This window comes from Talpa europaea (assembly GCF_964194135.1).
Source record: "Talpa europaea genome assembly, chromosome: 5".
NCBI classification, from domain to species: Eukaryota; Metazoa; Chordata; class Mammalia; order Eulipotyphla; family Talpidae; genus Talpa; species Talpa europaea.
Window position 1 is genome coordinate 46,633,235 of NC_140071.1, and position 18,139 is coordinate 46,651,373.

The 18,139-nt window shown below is 40.9% G+C and overlaps 1 protein-coding gene and 2 pseudogenes across 4 annotated transcripts in view; 2 read left to right on the plus strand and 1 right to left on the minus strand.

Annotated features, from left to right (window-relative positions):
- Positions 1–17,419, minus strand: part of SCAMP1 (secretory carrier membrane protein 1) — a gene marked incomplete at both ends in the record, with an annotated part of 93,216 nt that extends 75,797 nt beyond the window's left edge. Inside the window, one exon of one of the 2 annotated variants that reach the window (XM_084234263.1) lies at positions 17,208–17,419. In XM_084234263.1, coding sequence (XP_084090389.1) covers positions 17,208–17,264 — 57 coding nt within the window. The remainder of the gene's footprint in view (positions 1–17,207) is intronic. The other variant, XM_084234264.1, reaches the window with a different exon arrangement.
- Positions 2,596–2,939, plus strand: LOC311171196 (non-histone chromosomal protein HMG-17-like; annotated as a pseudogene). Its single transcript has one exon. The product of its transcript is annotated as a non-histone chromosomal protein HMG-17-like (transcript).
- Positions 3,636–5,021, plus strand: LOC311171197 (shootin-1-like; annotated as a pseudogene). The gene has a single exon. The product of its transcript is annotated as a shootin-1-like (transcript).
- Positions 17,420–18,139: the final 720 nt, after the last annotated feature.

Here is an 18,139-nt window from a genome sequence, read left to right on the forward strand (position 1 = left end):
TTAGAGGCAGTTACAACACTAGCTCTGGCAATTTTAGAAGTTATGCAAGCTAATATATAATTTCTAAGGACACTCATCAGGTATTTGGAAACCAATTTGTATGAAATATAAAGGATTTTCTTAGATAAAAGATTTCATTTTTTTCATCAGAACTTACATTAGGAAAGATTATGAAGGATTGGGTCAAGATGGGGTTCTCTGTTTTACTCCCAGAAGGATAATATGAATGTTATTTAGAAGGCCGCTAAACCCACAGGGTCCTGTGACTTGGGGTGATGCTATGGTGTGGAGTCAAGCATGGGCTGCATTAGAAAACACACAGAGTTAAGTCAGACATCATTAAACAAGATGTGGATCAAGAGGAATGCCTGTAGGCTATGCTCTGGGACGAGGAGGCTGCCACACAAATTTCAGGGCTGCATACTTAAGACAGTGGCAGGAGAGAGCTGAGCAATGTGGAGCCACCCAGTCTTGACTAAAGGGATTCTTGGGTAGAGCAACTGGGATACTCCCAAAAGGCCAGGTCCCCAGTGAACAGAACATGTAAGTGAATTGGGCTGCAATTCCCCTTCCCCATCCCTGGGGACTAGTAATGACCTCAGGAAGCACACTGACTGCATGCAGATACCCATGTCTGGAACCGTAAAGGAGGGATATCCACAATGTCACACACAAAAGCTAGGCAATCCTAAGAAATTCCCAACAATAACTAGACCATTCCAAACCCACCTTCTACCCCCAAACCCTGATGCATCAACTGCCAGATGAGGTCTCCCAAGCAATGGAAGAGGGGAAGCCAAAAAAACAAAAACAAAAAAGAAAAACAAAAAACCTAAACCGCAGCACCGCCTGCTGTAAAAGTAGAAGTAATGCAAATTGCTATGTAACTACTATATATACTTTAAAAAAAAAAAACAAAAAAACAAAAAAAACAGGAACATCTAAGCCACAAAATGAGTAGACAAAAAATACAGCATATGGCACATAAATCAACAAGGGAATATGTCATCACAAGAATGAACAATTCTCCAGAATCCAATCCCAAAGACTTTATTGTCCTAGAAAATAAAGAATTCAAAACTACCATGAAAAAGGAATTCAAAGAAATGGAAGAAAATGCAGAAAAGCAAGTCAAAGAGATAGAAAATAACTCTGCAAACAAAGAGGGCTAATAAAATTTAGAAAATGAATGTAATGAGAAATAAAATTAATGAACAAGAACTAGAAATTGGAACTTTAAATAAAAAAAAATAACAGTTGTAGAAAATAGAAGGTCATTAGAGGAGATACAAAATTCTGACAAAAGCTATGGAAGTATAAAAGACCAAATGGAGGTTCAAAATAGTGACCACCATATAATAATGCAATGGACCCAGATGGAAGAGACAAATACAAAAGATAAAATGAAGAAACACTTTCAGAACTACCCAACAACATTAGGAGAGGCAACAAAGATATTGGGTATTCCAGAAGGATGAGATAGAGGGATCAGAGAACATATTTGAAGAAATAGAGGAAAACTTAACCAAACATTCAGGAGGAACCAAATATGTAAGTCCATGAACTAGAGAGAATATCTAGAATATCTAAATGCAATAAGACCTACACCAAACATACAGTTGTGAAACTATCAAGAGTTCAAAACAAAATGGCTACAGAAAAAAAAAAAAAAACAAAAAAAAAAACAGGTAATCAATAAAGGTACTCCCATCAGGCTTTCATCAGACTTCTCTGAGGAAACCTATGAGCAAGGAGAGAATGAAATGATGTATTTTAAATACTCAAACATGAAAACTTCCAGCTAAGAATGCCAGACCCAGGCAAGACTCTCCTTCAGATATGAGGGAGAAATATAGGCCTTCCCAGTCAAACAAAAGTTGAAGGAATTTGCAAACACTAGACATCTCTTATAAGGAATGTTGAAAGTAACTCTCCTAGCTAATTCAAAGAGAATACACACACACACACACACACACACACACAGAATAAGGAAATGAATAAAAATAAAATTAAAGAAAGCTGGAAGCAGTAAATTCTCACCCATCAATAATTACCCTAAATATAAACTGACGAAACCAATCAAAAGGCACAGAGTGGCTGGTTGGAACCAACTTTATATTGTCTCCCAAAGACCCATATAAACTCCAAAGATAAATATAGGCTCAACATAAATGGTTGAAAACAGTCTTTTAAGCAATGGGAGCCAAAAAACCACAGGAGCAATGATACTTATATTAGATAAAATAGACTTCCAGGCTAAAAGGTAATAAAAGGCAGATGGACAATATATATTAAGGGATTGATTTATCAGGAAGACACACACACACACACACACACACACCCCCAAGTGAAGCAGCATCAAAATATATAAGGCAAATACATATACATATATACACACACACATACACAAAAAAAAAAGTGTCAACAAATTCATGAAGATTGAAATCATATCAACTGTCTTCTCTGATGACAATGGTGTAAACAAGAAATCAACACCAAGGAACAGTGTGAGGGGGTAAAAACAACCTCTAGACCAATAGCCTCTTTACAGCTGGTTCCTCCAGGTCCAGAACCTGTCACACTGCTGTCATAACCATGACCAAGAGAAAGGCTGAAGGGGGTGCTAAAGGAGATAAAGCCAAAGTGAAAGATGAACCACAGCGAAGAAACACAAGGTTATCTGCTAAATCTGTTCCTCCAAAGAAAGAGGCTAAGCCTAAAAAGGCCCTGCAATGGAGAAAGAAAAGGTACCAAAAGGAAAAGTTAAAGCTGATGCTGGCAAAAAAAGAAATAATCCTACAGAAAATAGCGGTGCCAAAACAGATGAGGTACAAAAAGCTGAAGGTGCTAGAAATGCAAGTGAAGTGTGTGGATTTTTGATAACCATGTACTGCACAGGACTGTACAATCTGAAATACTATTTGTATCAAGTTTTATAAAAGTGCAGAATTTTGTCTTACTTTTTAAAGTTACACAATTAGCACTTTTTAAAGTTACACAATTAGAACATTAATTGTTGTTTGGGGGATGAGCATATGTCACTAACAGAATGTCTGTAAAGCTGAACTGCTGGTGGGGAGTGGAGGAAACGTCTTCCTTCGAGAGATTTCCTCTTGGTTCCCAAGAGGAGGGAACCACACACTAGCCACCCTGGCACCAACATCTTGTGGTATTAAAAAGTTGAAATGGGGGCCTCCCCGGTGGCGCAGCGGTTGAGTGCTGGGTTGCGAAGCTGCCCGCAGCCTCTGCAGCACTGGTTCGATCCCTGACTGCTCCCAGCCACCGGAGGAGGGTCCCGCATGGCGCGCAGACCTCTCCTGCCGCCCACTGCTCCCCTCAGCAGTGTACTTCGGTCCTTCTGCCTGCTCTGCTCCCCGCTCTGGTGAATTCGCTCACCCTCCCGTGCTTCTGACTGTGCCCAGTGCTTGTATAAGTAAATAAATAAATCTTAAAAAAAAAAATGTAAGCAAGAGTAATTTAAAAAAAAAAAAAGTTGAAATGGGGGCAGGAGCGGGTGCACACCCCACTTCCGGGGAGCCCAGCGCACGCCCCGGCATCTTGCTGCTTCTTCCCCCTCCCCCCTGCACCCCTCACCGCTCCCTCCTTTCCTTTCATTCCCGGCTCCACCTGCTAAAATGAACAGCTCTGATGAGAAGCAGCTGCAGCTCATCACCAGCCTGAAGGAGCAAGAAATAGGCGAATATGAAGACCTTAGAGCAGAGAACCAGAAAACAAAGGAGAAGTGTGACAAAATCAGGCAAGAACGAGATGAAGCGGTTAAAAATTGGAGGAATTTCATAAAATTTCTCACATGGTCATAGAGGAAGTTAACTTTATGCAGAACCATCTTGAAATAGAGAAGACTTGTCAAGAAAGCGCTGAAGCTTTGGCAACAAAGTTAAATAAAGAAAATAAAACACTGAAAAGAATCAGCATGTTATACATGGCCAAGCTGGGACCAGATATAATAACTTTAGAAATAAACATCGACCAAGACAATTCCTCTGTGGACCCCGAGGGTGCTGCAGAGACGTGTATCTCACAGTCCATTGTCAGAAGCAAATCAAAGAACTTCGAGATCATATCGTATCTGCTCAGGAAGAAAAGAAAAAACTATCCATTGAACTGGAAAATGTCAAGAGCAAACTGGTAGAAGTAAATGAAGAGGTAAATAAAGTTAAACAAGAAAAAGCTGCTTTAAATTCAGAGTTCTCAAACAGAAAAGTCTTAGAAAAATGCAAGAGTGTCCATGTTAGTGGTAGAAGAGTACGAGGAAATGCAAGTAAACTTGGAGCTGGAGAAGGACCTTCAGAAGAAGGCAGAGTCATTTGCACAAGAGATGTTCATTGAACAAAACAAGCTAAAGAGACAAAGGCACCTTCTGCTCCAGAGCTCTGCTCCGGACCAGCAGCTTTTGAAAGCTTTAAATGAAAACACAAAACTCACCCAGCTCCTTGAAGAAGAGAGAATTCAGCATCAACAAAAGGTCAAAGAATTAGAAGGGCAACTAGAAAATGAAACACTCAACAAAGAGATACCAACCTCAACCAGCAACTGGAGCTTCTAGAAGATGATAAAAAAGAATTGGAATCGAAGTATCAGAATTCTGAGGAGAAAGCCAGAAATTTAAAGCATTCTGTTGATGAACTCCAGAAACGAGTGAACCAGTCTGAGAATTCAGTTCCTCCACCACCACCTCCTCCACTGCCACTCCCCCCTCCACCTCCCAACCCTATCAGATCCCTCATATGTCCATGATCCGGAAGCGGTCCCACCCCTGTCGCAGTGGTCCTAAGAAAGAAAAGGCAGCTCAGCCAGAAGCAAGTGAAGAAGTCACAGATCTGAAGAGGCAAGCAGTTGAAGAGATGATGGACAGAATTAAAAAGGGAGTTCACCTCAGACCGGTTAATCAGACTACCAGACCCAAGACGAAGCCAGAATCTTCAAAAGGCTCTGAAAGTGCAGTGAATGAACTCACAAGAATACTGTGGATCAACACCCATCAGAATCTTAATTATTGATATACAAGTACTTCCCCACCCCCGGCTCTCATGTAGGCAGTTCATCAAGAGGAGTTCTTGTGCCGTTCTTTTGATATGAAAGCTAACATCTTACATCATCACTAACATCATCCTAAGTGATCCAGCACTATATCTTGTTGAAGATGACCACATTAAAAAATATATATAAAAAAAAAGGCTGAAATGTTTATATGTCCTCTTCTCCCTCTTTGCCTTCAGCAGAGACTTGACTCCCTTAAGCCAAGAGAAACCTCTAGAGACCTGGCTCCAAAAAAGTAGCTCATCAGTGTGTCAAGAAATTTGGAATTTCCAGTGTCACCATTTGAGATGGCATTCCTCCAAAAAGCAGTGACTGGCCTCCCTGGTGGCACTGGCAGTTCAATGCCACACACTGTGAGGCTGTCTATAGCCTCTGCAGCGCGGGTTCGATCCCGGCCGACCTGGGAGAATCCCACATGGCGTGGCAGATCTCCCCTGTCTTGTCCGCTGCTCCCCTCAGCAGTGTATTTGGTCAGTCTGCCTGTTCTGTTCCCCGCTCTGTCTCTGGTGAATCCTCTCACCCTCGCGCGCATCTGGCCTGTACCTGGTTCTTGTATAAATAAATAAATCTTTGAAAAAAAAAAAAAGCAGTGATTCCTTTTTTCAGATTGTGGATATTTTCATTTTATTAACTGAAAGTCAGGGTGAGTTTGCCAAAAGTCGTTAAACAACATGCTAAGTGTAAAATATCAACCCTCACTCTAAACTTTCCCCATTCAGAGCATCAAATGAAAATTTCATCAAGATATACAGCAGATTTCTAATTTCGGTAGTCCACTTAAGAGTAGAGTTTAAAAGTTGTCATATACTGCTAATTTTCTGCTGGAATACCATGATTGTTTATGAAAAGTTTCTTTAATAAAGCGAGGCGGGGGGAGGCAAGCACAAAAGAAGAAAAAACCTCTAATACGTAGACTTACCAACATAATACTGAATAAGTCTGTATAGTTAATGAGGAAACCAAAGGAGAAAAATGAAGGAAAATGAAACCCAAGGAAAAAAATGAAAATGAAGATATGACCTACAGAACCTATGGTACACAGTGCAAACAGTACTTAAGAGGAAAGTATGTATCAAAACAGGCACTTAACATGAAAACACGAGCTCAAGTAACCTAACCTTAAATCTTACAGAACAAATGAAATCAAACACCCATAGGAGGAAATAAAAATTATATCAGAAATAAATGAAATAAAAAAGATAAAAAAAATAAATGAAAAAAATCACAAAAACAGTCAAAAATGCCATAAAGCCAAAAACTGGTTCTTTGGAAAAAAACTAACTTACCAAAAAAGGGAGAAAATTGCAACAAATAGAACCAGAAGTGAAAAAGTTACAACACACATCTCAAAAACTGAGGATCTAAAAGTGTATTATTAACATCTATATGCCAATAAACTGAATAACCTATAAGCAATGGAAAAATTCATAGAAATATACAACTTTCTGAGACTGAATGAGGAAGAAAGAGAAAACCTGGACAGATACAGAATGAAAATGAAACAGTAATCAAGTTTCCTAAAAACAAAAGTCCAGGACCAGATGGTTTTACTAGTGAGTTCTACCAAACCTTCAAAAAGTAATAGTACCGATCATTCTCAATCTTTCCAAAAAATGAGGAAGAAGACATGCTCCCAAACACATTTTATGGGGCCAACATTACCACGATACCGAAAGCAGACAAGGGCTTAAAAAAAAGACCAATATCCCTAATGAACACAGATGCATAAATGCTAAACAAAATATTAGTATTAGAAAACCACATTCAACAATTCATTAAAAAGTTTATATATCATGACCAAGAGGGATATAGTCCAAGGATGCAAGGATTTTCCAATGTCTGCAAATTGATCAATGTATTAATAATTCACCGTATCAACAAGATAAAAATCTTACATCAATGAACACAGAAAAACCATTTGATAAGATTCCAAATCCATTATGATGAAAACTCTCAAGAAATGGGAATAGAAGGAACATATCTCTACATAATACAGGACATACAAGAGAAGCCTTTTGCTAACATCATACTCAATGGTGAAAAACTGAAAACTTTTCCTCTAAGATAAGGTACAAGACAAGGAATGTCCACCTTCACCAATACTATGCAACATAATACTGGAAGTCCTAGCTAGAGCAATTAGGCAAGAGAAATGAAAAAGGAATGCAAACTGGGAAAGAAGTAATAAAACTATAACCATCTGTGTATGACATGATAATATTTATAGAAAACCCTGAAGACTCCAAAAAACCTATCAGTAAAGTAGCAGGTTACAAAACCAATTTACAAAAATCAATTACACTCCTATTTACAAACAATGAGAATTAAATTTTTTAAAATTCCATTTACCAGCAAAAAGAATTAAAACCTAGGAGTAAACTCAACAAGGAGGTGAAGCACCTGTACAATGAAAACTGTAAGTCATTTTTTTTTAAAGTCTTTTTTTTTTTAATAGAGGCATGTCTTATTTATTTATTTGTTTGTTTGTTTGTTTTTGTTTATACATGCACTGGGTACAGTCAGAAGCGCGGGAGGGCGAGAGAATTCACCAGAGCCAGAGTGGGGAGCAGAGCAGGCAGAAGGACCGAAGTACACTGCTGAGGGGAGCAGTGGGCGGCAGGAGAGGTCTGCGCGCCATGTGGGACCCTCCTCCAGTGGCCGGGGAGCAGCCGGGGATCGAACCGGCGCCGCAGAGGCCGCAGGCAGCTTCGCAACCCAGCGCTCAACCGCTGCGCCACCGGGGAGGAAAACTGTAAGTCATTGTTAAAAGAAATAAGACACAAAGAAATGAAAAGATACTACCTTGCTCATGGAGTTGAAGAATTAACATTGTTAAAATAGCCATCACACCCAAAGCAAGGTATGGCTTCAATGCAATCCTTATAAGATTCCAATGGCGTTATTCAAAGAAAGGGAACCAACATTACTGAAATGTATATGGAACCACTAAAGGCCCTAAAAAAAAAGGCAAAGCAATCCTGACAAAAAAGAGGAAGAATGGTAGTAACACAGACTTCAAAACTATACTACAAAGCTATAGAATAAGAGTACAATTGAGAATAAAAATAGAATAAAAGAGTACAATTGAGAGTCCAGAAATAAACTTACTTACATGGACAGTTAATCTATGATAAAGGAGCCCAGTATATACAATGGAGAAAGGAAATTCTCTTCAACAAATGATTGAGAAAATTGGACAGGCACATGCAAAAGAATGAAACTAGACAACTCTCTCACACCATACACAAAAATTAACTCATAATGGATAAAGGCTTGGCTATAAGACCTGCGACCATATAATACAAAGAAGAAAACATGGAAAACACTCCACAACAATGGCTTCAGAGATGTCTTTAGGAATTCAACTCTAATAGCAAGGGAAACGAAAGCAAGAACAAACAAATGGAATACATCAAATTATAGAGGTTTTGCACAGTGAAAAGAAATTCATTAAAATGGTAAGACACCCTATTAAATGGGAGAAAATAATTGCACTTCACACATCTGATATGCAGGGCTGATATCCAAGGTCTACAAATAACTCATACAATTCAACAACCAAACACATGTGCGTACACACACACACAAAAAAAAATCAAGAATTGGGCAGATGTGCTAAATAGACACTTCTACAAAGACACACAGATGGCCAACAGACACATATAAATGAAGAAAATACTTACCATTACTTCTCATCAAGGAAACCAAATCAAAACCATGATAAGATACCTATGAGAATGATCCTTATCAAAAAGACCAGAAACAACAGTGTTGGCAAAGATGTGAAGAAAAAGGAACCCTCATACACTGTTGGTGGAAATGCAGAATGGGCCAGCCCCTATAGAGAACAGTATGGCGGTTTCTCAAAATATTAAAAATAGATCTACCATATGGTCCAGCACATCTTGGTATCTACCCATGGAATGTAAAAACACTAATTTGAAGGGTTATATGTGCTTTTATGCTCAATGCAGCACTATTCACAATAGCCAAGTTATGGAAACAATGTTAAGTGCCCAAGGACACATAAGCGGATTAAGAAGATGTGGAATATATGCACAGTGAAGTATTGCTCAGCTATTTATATATAAAGCTTTAGGTAGAGAGATGAACTGCTGTCATTTGCAATAACATGGGTGGAACTGGGCGTAGTAATGCTAAGTAAAATAAGTCAAGAGAAAAACAGCCTGATAGCTTCACTCATGTTGAATTTAGGGAAACAAAGTGTTAGACAATGCCAATTCAAAAACTTGAAAAATCTGACTATAAAATTGAGGCTACCAGTAGGAGTAGGGGAAGGGTGGAAAGCAAATCATAGAGCGGTGTCAATGGACTATAGTGGAAGACTATGGGTGCCTTGATGGTGGTATGGGAACATACATCTAAAGAGGTATGATCTTACCTCTCAAGTACATACACTGTTGTAAACCAGTGTTACCTCAATAAAATAATGAAAGTAAAAAAAAAAAAAACACCAAGAATACAGAGATTTTCAATGAGGATGTCAAGATCATTCAATAGGGAAAGAACAGTTTGTTCAACAAATGGTATTAGAACTGATATTCACATGCCAAAGAAGTTTGCCTTTTACACCATGCACAAAAACTGACTCAAAAATTAATCATTAAGCATAAACGTAAGAGCTAAAACTATGAAACTCTTACACAAAAACAAAGGTTACATGTTAATTATCTCAGACTGGCAAGGGATTCTTAGAAACAATATCAAAACAAGAACCACAAAATACAATTTGGACTTAAATTTAACTTTTGTGCTTCAAAGACAACTAAACAGAATATTTATAAATCTTATTCCTGAGTAAAGGACCTATATATAGAATATATAGAAATCTCTTTAAACTCAATAACATAAAATACATATTACCCAATTTAAAAACAAAGGATCTGATATTTCTCCAAAGATATACAAATAAGCAGTAAACACAAATATGTTCATTATCATATAGCTATTAGAGGAATGCAAATCAAAATCAGTGAGATACTTTAAACCCACTAGGATGGCTTGAATTAATAACATGTAAGTATAGTCAAGGATGAGAGAAAGTATAATCCTCATTTACTGCTGGAGGTAATATAAAATGGTGCAGTCGGGGCCTCCCCAGTGGCGCAGCGGTTGAGCGCTGGGTTGCGAAGCTGCCCGCGGCCTCTGTGGTGCGGGTTCCTTCCCCAGCTGCTCCCCGGCCACTGGAGGAGGGTCCCGCATGGCGCGCAGACCTCTCCTGCAGCCCGCTGCTCCCGTCAGCAGTGTACTTTGATCCTTCTGCCTACTCTGCCCCCCCTCTGGCTCTGGTGAATTCTCTCACCCTCCCACGCTTCTGACTGTACCCAGTGCATGTATAAACAAAACAAACAAATATATAAATAAAAACATGCCTCTATTAAAAAAAAAATGGTGCAGTCACTTTCAGAAACAGTCTGGTAGTTCCTCAAATGATTCAAAATAGTAACTATATGACCCAGCAATTCTACTCCTAGATATACATCCAAGATAATTTAAAAGAGATGTTCAGCACAACTGGCACACAAATGTTTACAGTAGCATTCTTCATAGTAGTCAAAAGATGAAAACAATCTAAATGTCTATCAACTGATGAACTGACATTACTAAATCTTAAAAGGACCCAAAGTCAAAAGTCAAGGAGAAGGAGATTACTGAATTGCTCTTTGTACATAGGTCTACCAGGACTACTTCTTGTGAAAGTTTTTGCATAGGGTGGGGAATTCAACACTGGTCTAACAATGTGAAATCAGAGTGCAGTAGGACAGATCAGGCTGCTTCAGCATGAACAAATGAAATGAAACAGAATAAAGGTGGTAAGGGGAGCTGGTACAAAGTCAAATCCAACCAACCTCCGTGTCAACTTTTATTTCCCACATGTAGTGAAAGTTGGGAAGTTTCCCCTGGTGATTTAAAAACATCTAACAAAGCCTGGATCTGTATTACTCTACCCCCCACTTCCCACAAACTAAACTACTGGTTTAATTCTATCATGTCACCCTGTGTTCATTTAAAACTGCATTAATTCTAATATAGGTTAAATTCTACCATGGTTTTGGCAAGAAAATACTACCTTTTAGCAACTCTGGTAAAAAGAAACAAACTCGCCACACCTCAAATGATGGGAAAATGATGGAGGGTACTTTAAAGATAGGTACAGAGAGATGCCAAATTTCAAAGAATGGAATTCTTCAAGACATAGCAACATCTCTGCAATTCAAGAGATCTAACAGAAGATAGAAATTCTGGAAAATGACCCTCAGAAGCTGTCATCAGAGAATTACACTCCAGTGCTTCCTGATTTAGACATTATGGCTCTTGGGCCTCCCTGGTGGCGCAGGTGGTTGAGCACAGCGCTGTGAAGCTTTCCGAAGCCTCTGCAATGCCAGTTCGATCGCCGCCGGCCTCGGAGCAACCCACATGGCAAGCAGACCTCTCCTGTCTCGCCCACTGCTCCCCTCAGCAGTGTATTTCGTCAGTCTGCCTGTTCTGTTCCCTGCTCTGTCTCTGGTGAATCCTCTCACCTTCCCACGCATCTGGCCTGTACCCTGGTTCTTGCATAAATTAAAAAAAAAAAAAGGTATTATGGCTCTTTCCTCCAGTCTTTCTATGGTTATTCCCACTACAACTACCTGACTTCTCCATGCTTTCAGTTCACTTCCTGAGAAGGATAACTCAATTAACTATTATTGTTCCTGTCAGGGCAAAATTTTTTGACCAAATAATCCTATCTATTCCTGATCAGCTCAACGACTGGCTTTCCTTGGACCAGGTACCCTTGATAAGATCAGTCAGCAAGGTCATGGTAGCAAGGGTCTCCCAATAGAGATCATGATCATCTATGTGTAAGCAACTACTTCGGGTTGCTCCCTCAGTAGAATTTGCAGAAGGTCCCCAGAAATAAAGTCTCATCTCTAGCTGAAGTAAGATTCAAACCCATTATCTAATATGTTAACAAATAGAAACATTCAAACATTCATAAGATGATCCACAGATAGAAAAAAAATTAGTTTCAAAGTAGGAAAAAACCTGAGAGACAAAAATCAATACTTAGTATCTCTGATAGGTCATCAAATTCTGCTCGAAATCCTTCCATTGCTAGGGAACTCCATACCAAAAAAAAACAGTCAAGCTAACCAAAGACAAGAATCTACCTTTATGAAAGCTCTGCCATTAGCCTCAGATTTGCTCCTTCCTGAAGCAATAACAAGTTTACTGAAATAAGAATTCTTCAAGTATTTGAATATCTAATTTCCCTTCAGCCTTTCTGCAAACTAAACCCACTTAGTAATTTAAATGTAAATTATTCTTTCTAGGATGTGGTTCCAAAACCATGACCAATCTGACCTCTTTGGGCACACCCCACTTTGTTCAAATCATCCTTCAAATATGCACCTGGGATTGAAGTCACTCACTATCTGTGGAACAGACAAGAACAAATTATTATAGATTCACTTTTAGGAATTGATCACTAATCTTATTTTGTGTGTGTGTGTGTGTGTGTGTGTAGGATTAACAAAAATTTTTTTTCAGGAGCTATTATCACACACTGATTCATATTAACAAACTACAGTAAATTTCCTGGATCTGTAATCAGCACTACTAAACATTAATTAGTCAACATTTTTTAAGCAGCAAAAGAATAATTAACTTTAAATTTTTTCACAATATCAATCTCAATTATGTTTATTGTTAAAGCCATGAAACCAAAATAAAACTGTGTTTAAATACTAATTTTTTCATGTAACATTTATGAGAATTACCCTGCCCACACTAGCAGTCTGCCATTATACCTGCCTGAGAGCTTTTACTAGTCATAGGAGATGCTCAATCCAGACAAGAGGTTTCCTAAATATATTAAGAGTGCTGATCCATAGCATCCTATTCTAAGTAATGAAAACTGTTTCAGAAAGAATTACGTGTTAAAAGAATTACGTGTTTAAGGGATAATGTGAATCCTGATAAAATTACATGAAGTTGTTATGAGAGTTTTACCAGCCTACACTAAAAAGAACAGTCATTTCAAAATGAGAAGTCTTCTGGGCGTCCAACTTTCAATGGGTAGGAAGCAGCCTGAAAATGCTACTGTGCTGAAAACGGGTGTCATTACAGGAAAAAAGGACTTCTCAGAAAGTAGAGCCAAAGGCAAAATAAAACAGACTAAGTAAATAGTTCTAGGTTGTAGCACTGGACCTAATCAAGGAACATTCATTGTCCCCAAAGCAGGGGATTCTGACAACATAGGCTTGGCTGGATTTCAAATTTGCTACCAACCAGCTACTGCTACATGCCCCCCATTCCTTGCCCTGATTTGAACTGGAGAATGTACTGAGGTTATCTTGTACCTTCTCCTCACCATTTTATACTGGGTGTATCTTTTCAGTTCCTACATCTGTTATCAAGAGGGGTACAAATTCTCCTATCAAGAAGTGGAATTGAATCCTCCCCATTCCTTTTTTGAATCTGACTGGCTTTGTGGCTTGTTTTGACTAACAGAATAGCAGAAGCAAAATGACTAGAGAAGCTTTGCAGCTTTAGCTCTACTGCTGCCACTATGTAAAAACCCAGACAACTATTAGGAAAGACCATGTGAAAGAATCAACTGCTGCCCCACTAAAGGCTCCAAGTAATTATCATATACTTCAGCCAGATCATTTTAACCATCCAATGCCAATCAAGCTACCAGATGATTGAAGCCACATGAGTGACTCTAAGCAATAACACCGAAGTGAATAAACAAGTCCACCTATGTCCAGCTCAAATAACAAAACAGGGGGCAAATAATTGTTTAAGCCATTACACTGCTGATTAAGTAAATGAAGGTGCCCGATTATTTATCATATCTCAGTGATAAATGCATCACTCGGATTGCTGTAGAGCAATCCCCAGGTGTGATGGCTTAAACAATATCAACCTGAGGAAAAGAAAATGGAAACTCATGCAGTTGAAATGAAGGTAAAATACCAAAGACCATGAACCACTACACTATGTTCCAGGTTAAACTTAGGAAGAATTTGCAGTTAGATTATCACAGAAGAAATTCTCAAAAGCCCTCCTTAGAACTATCCAAATTCCAGACTTAAATTTTAAAGAGCGGAGCATTATCAACTTACAAAAGAAAACAAAATGGATAACATCCTTGAATAAAGGGTCACTTTTTAATACGGCTTTCAATTTTCAACTTCAACTGAACTCTTAAGATACCACCTAAATTACTGTGACTTGAAAGACAACATAAAAGAGAATGTTGAATGGTAGGCCACTTTTTAAAAGATTACATAAGTAATGCAGAATTAATTTTTGAGGCCAAAACAAAATGAACAGTGTCTCAATTTTAATAGAGTTCTTTAATTAGGGAGAAAGCATAGGTAGTGACAAAGCACTACAATTCAGAAAACCTGGGTCTACTCTGACAGGGTGACCTAAGGCAAACCACTTAATTATTTTTGGCCTATATTTCTCAACTATGACCTACCAAACAGCTACTAACACTCAGGAAGATTCAAAAGGAACACAAATGTCACCAAATTAATAAGCTTAGCTTAGAATATGGTTAATTATAACTAAACACAATTTTTAAATTATGTTTAATACCTCTTGTTATCTGATTAAAGTCACCATGCAATGACATTATTACATGTTAAATGTATATTCACCTAGTCCTATTATCAGTTTTAAGGAGAAGGTATAATTACCCTACTTTACAGAATAATAAACTGAAGCACTTTCTTTTTTTTAAATTTTATTTTATGTTTATATTCCCCATACAATTGCAACCCCCTGATTTTGACCCCAACCCCTCCTTTCCCCGCCCGCCCCGCAAAGTGTGTCTCTGGTTCATAGTTGTTGATTTTGATTTTTTTCTTTCTTATAGTTATTCTTTTTCCTGGTCCCTTATTTAGGTTTTCTAGATTCCTGCTATGAGTGAGACCATCCAGTATTTTTCTTTTTCTTTCTGGCTTATTTCGCTGAGCATTATGATCCCTTCCAGCTCCATCCATGTTGCTGCAAATTGCATGTGTTTATCTTTTTTGAATGCTGAGTAAGGCTAAGTAACTTTCTAAGGTCTCACACATGACTAGGGACAACGTCAGATCAAATACGTGTTTTTGAGTTAATACAGCTCAAGTCCAAATTTTAAATACCATCCTTTGCTATTTCTTCATAGAGCCTGAAGTCCAAGATCTAAATACAAAATAAGAATTTTGGTGTCATAAAAGCAACCAAGAAGTTCATGTATTACCATCAGCAATGGACGAGACCTAGGAGAGCTAATGCCAATTGTGCACCACCTATACCTGCATGTAAGACAAGGAACAAGTTAGTGTCTCTGGGCTTTGCTTTTTCAGTCACAGAATAAGAACTAATACATTTTAAGATTTTTCCCTCCCCAGATTTGGACTTGGATTTACTAAAGTGGCTTTTGCAAGGCACAAGAGAAAACGTCATGGCAACATAAGATGTCACAATAAAACAGTCTGGGCCAATATTACAATGTCTTGCCCTAACAAGAGAAACGGCTATATAACATGCGCCACAAAATGGCATGACCCAACAGAAAAATAGCCAAACGGCCAGATATTAAGTAAACATCATCAGATTAGATGATGTTTAGAAAAAGATTAGAAAAAGTTAACAGGTTTTTAATATTATCTTTAAAATATTTTAAAATAACACCCACTTGACAAGTTATGAAGTGAATCTTTAGGATGTTTATGATTTAAAAATAATCTCATTTTCCAACAAAGGAAATGATGAATGCTAAATACTAAACTTGTGGGGGAGGAGATTCTCCTTAAACTGTAACCTTATCTATAAAACCCTGAAAGTTCCAGGCCAATTGCAAAGTTTTCTTAAGTGACATTAGTGGCAATGTAAGAGAGACCAACTCTAGTCTATAGTTCTAGAAAAAAGAAGAAACCAGCACCATTTCCTCCATGAAATTATCGAGCTAATAATCAGAATAGGGGTAGTTTTTCCTCCTCCAGGATTCTTACTAAGAGAGCAAATCAAGAAAAAAAAGAGATGGAAACTGAACGAGCCAGGAGTAACACTTGTGTGATCACAAATTAAAGTTACTACCGCACATTTCCAGAGGAAATTAAGAAACAACTTCAACCTAGAGTTGGAAACAAATCACACGTGTAAGCAGTTGTGCCTATTAACAAAGCCGGAATACTTTTAAAGAGGTACGTGTGTAAATGCGGCGTGAATATAAGGGCAGAAAATGAACTTCGTAGTCGCCTGCCTTTGTCCGTTTCTGTGCCAAGCCCTTCTGAAGCTGGGGTTGATAAGGTCAACTCCAAGAAGGAAAGAAGTTCCTGCGGGAAATGGTATCCTCCTGCAGCTCAGAGACAGGGTGACGCACTAGGAGTCTGGAAAACAGCCCACCGTTTACCTGACTCAGGGCACTTAGGTAGGAAGAGGGTCGTCCACGTGCACTATTGTTTTCAGGTGTGTTTGTTTTTAACTTCTGATTCGATCCCAGTGCCTTCAACCGAGGCCTAATGAGCAAGGGGGGGTGAGGGGGGCAGGGGGTTGAGGATGGCAGCGCCGCTGGTGGTTTGTGGGCGCAACACAAGTTTAAAAAATAAAAACAACCTTTCTCCCCCTTACAATTGCAGCGTACTCGGTGCCCTCACCTCTCCTCCACACCTCTGCCATCACCCCACGCAGCACTTAGCCCCGCTGCCGCTTCGGGTTCCCCTGACGACAACCCCACCCGAGGGCGAGGCACCCCTTGCCGCCTCCGGGCCCCCACCCCGACCCGGCCCGCCACACTTGCTTAGCAGGTGACAACACCTGCCTCGGGTTCTCTCTCTCCCCGGTTCCCGGGAGGAGGAGCAGGCACCCTCCCGGCTGTGGGCCCACCCCCGGAGGAGGGCACGACTCTCCCCGGCCCGGCTGTGGGGAGGGGCGGCGGGCCGGCAGCCCAGGGGGTCCCACTCCCACCCCCAAACGTGTGACGCGGGGGCCGGGGCGCGACCCTCTCCAGGGATGCGGCGGCCCCACGCCCGGGTGGAAGCGGTTGAGAGCCGAGCGGCGGGCGCCGCGGGCGCGAAGGAACTTGCCGGTTTTCACCAACAACGACGCGCCGCGCCGAGGGAGAAGATGGGGATGACGCTCACCTTGAAGGGATTGTTGAGATCCGGGTCCGCGAACGGGTTACTGTCGAAATCCGACATCTCTCTCGCGCTCGGTGTCACCCACCCGACCCAGGCGCAGAGAGAGAGACGAGGCGAGGCCGCCGCCCCCCTGCGCGCTCACGTCGCCGCCGCCGCCGCCGAGCAGATCCGGGTGCAGCTCGCGGGGCCACCCAGCCGGCCGCGCCACTGAGCATGCCCGGTGCGCCGGGCTCCCGGCCGGCGGCGCGGCTCCCGCTCCCCGTTCCGTTCTCCCAGGGCCGGAACCAAAGCTCCGGGCTTTAGCTAGGGCCGAGTCGGGACCAGGGGCGGAGGGAGCCGGCCTCGGGGAGCGGAGGTGACCCGTCCCACGCCCCGGAGACTCGGCCGACACGCCGCGTCCTGCTGGGCTTCGTTATAGTAGCGTCCATTTAAAATCGTCGCCTGGTGACTGGGCGCGGCTTGGGGGCGAGGTGCTACTTAAAGATTGACCCCGCTGGGTGGGTTGGGGGCGCGACTCGGGGCGCAGGTTGCACACCTGGGGGGGCGTGGCTATTTAGCGCGCCCCGGCGCCGGCGCGAGGGCCGGGAACCCAGTAGGCGCCGCACCTGTCTCAGGCGAGAAGGTCCGGCGGGGCCCGGCTTCCGCTAATGGATTTCGCACACCCCTGAGCCCACCTGGGAATCCCAGCCTCCCGTCTTCCGGTCTCTGCGACTATTAAATTGCTGGCAAATCCTGGAGACCAGCTAAAGGGCAGGCTCCACGGAGGTTTGAAAAAGCGAAGATTCACCACCTGGGTCCTACCCTTGCTCCCATCCTCGGGAGTCTGCAAAATGGCTACTTCGGAGACTGGATGGAGGGAAGAGTTACTTCAAGAGATGAAGGCCTTCCATGTGGAGAATATAAAGATGCCCTGTTTTTGTTTACTGGTTATTTAT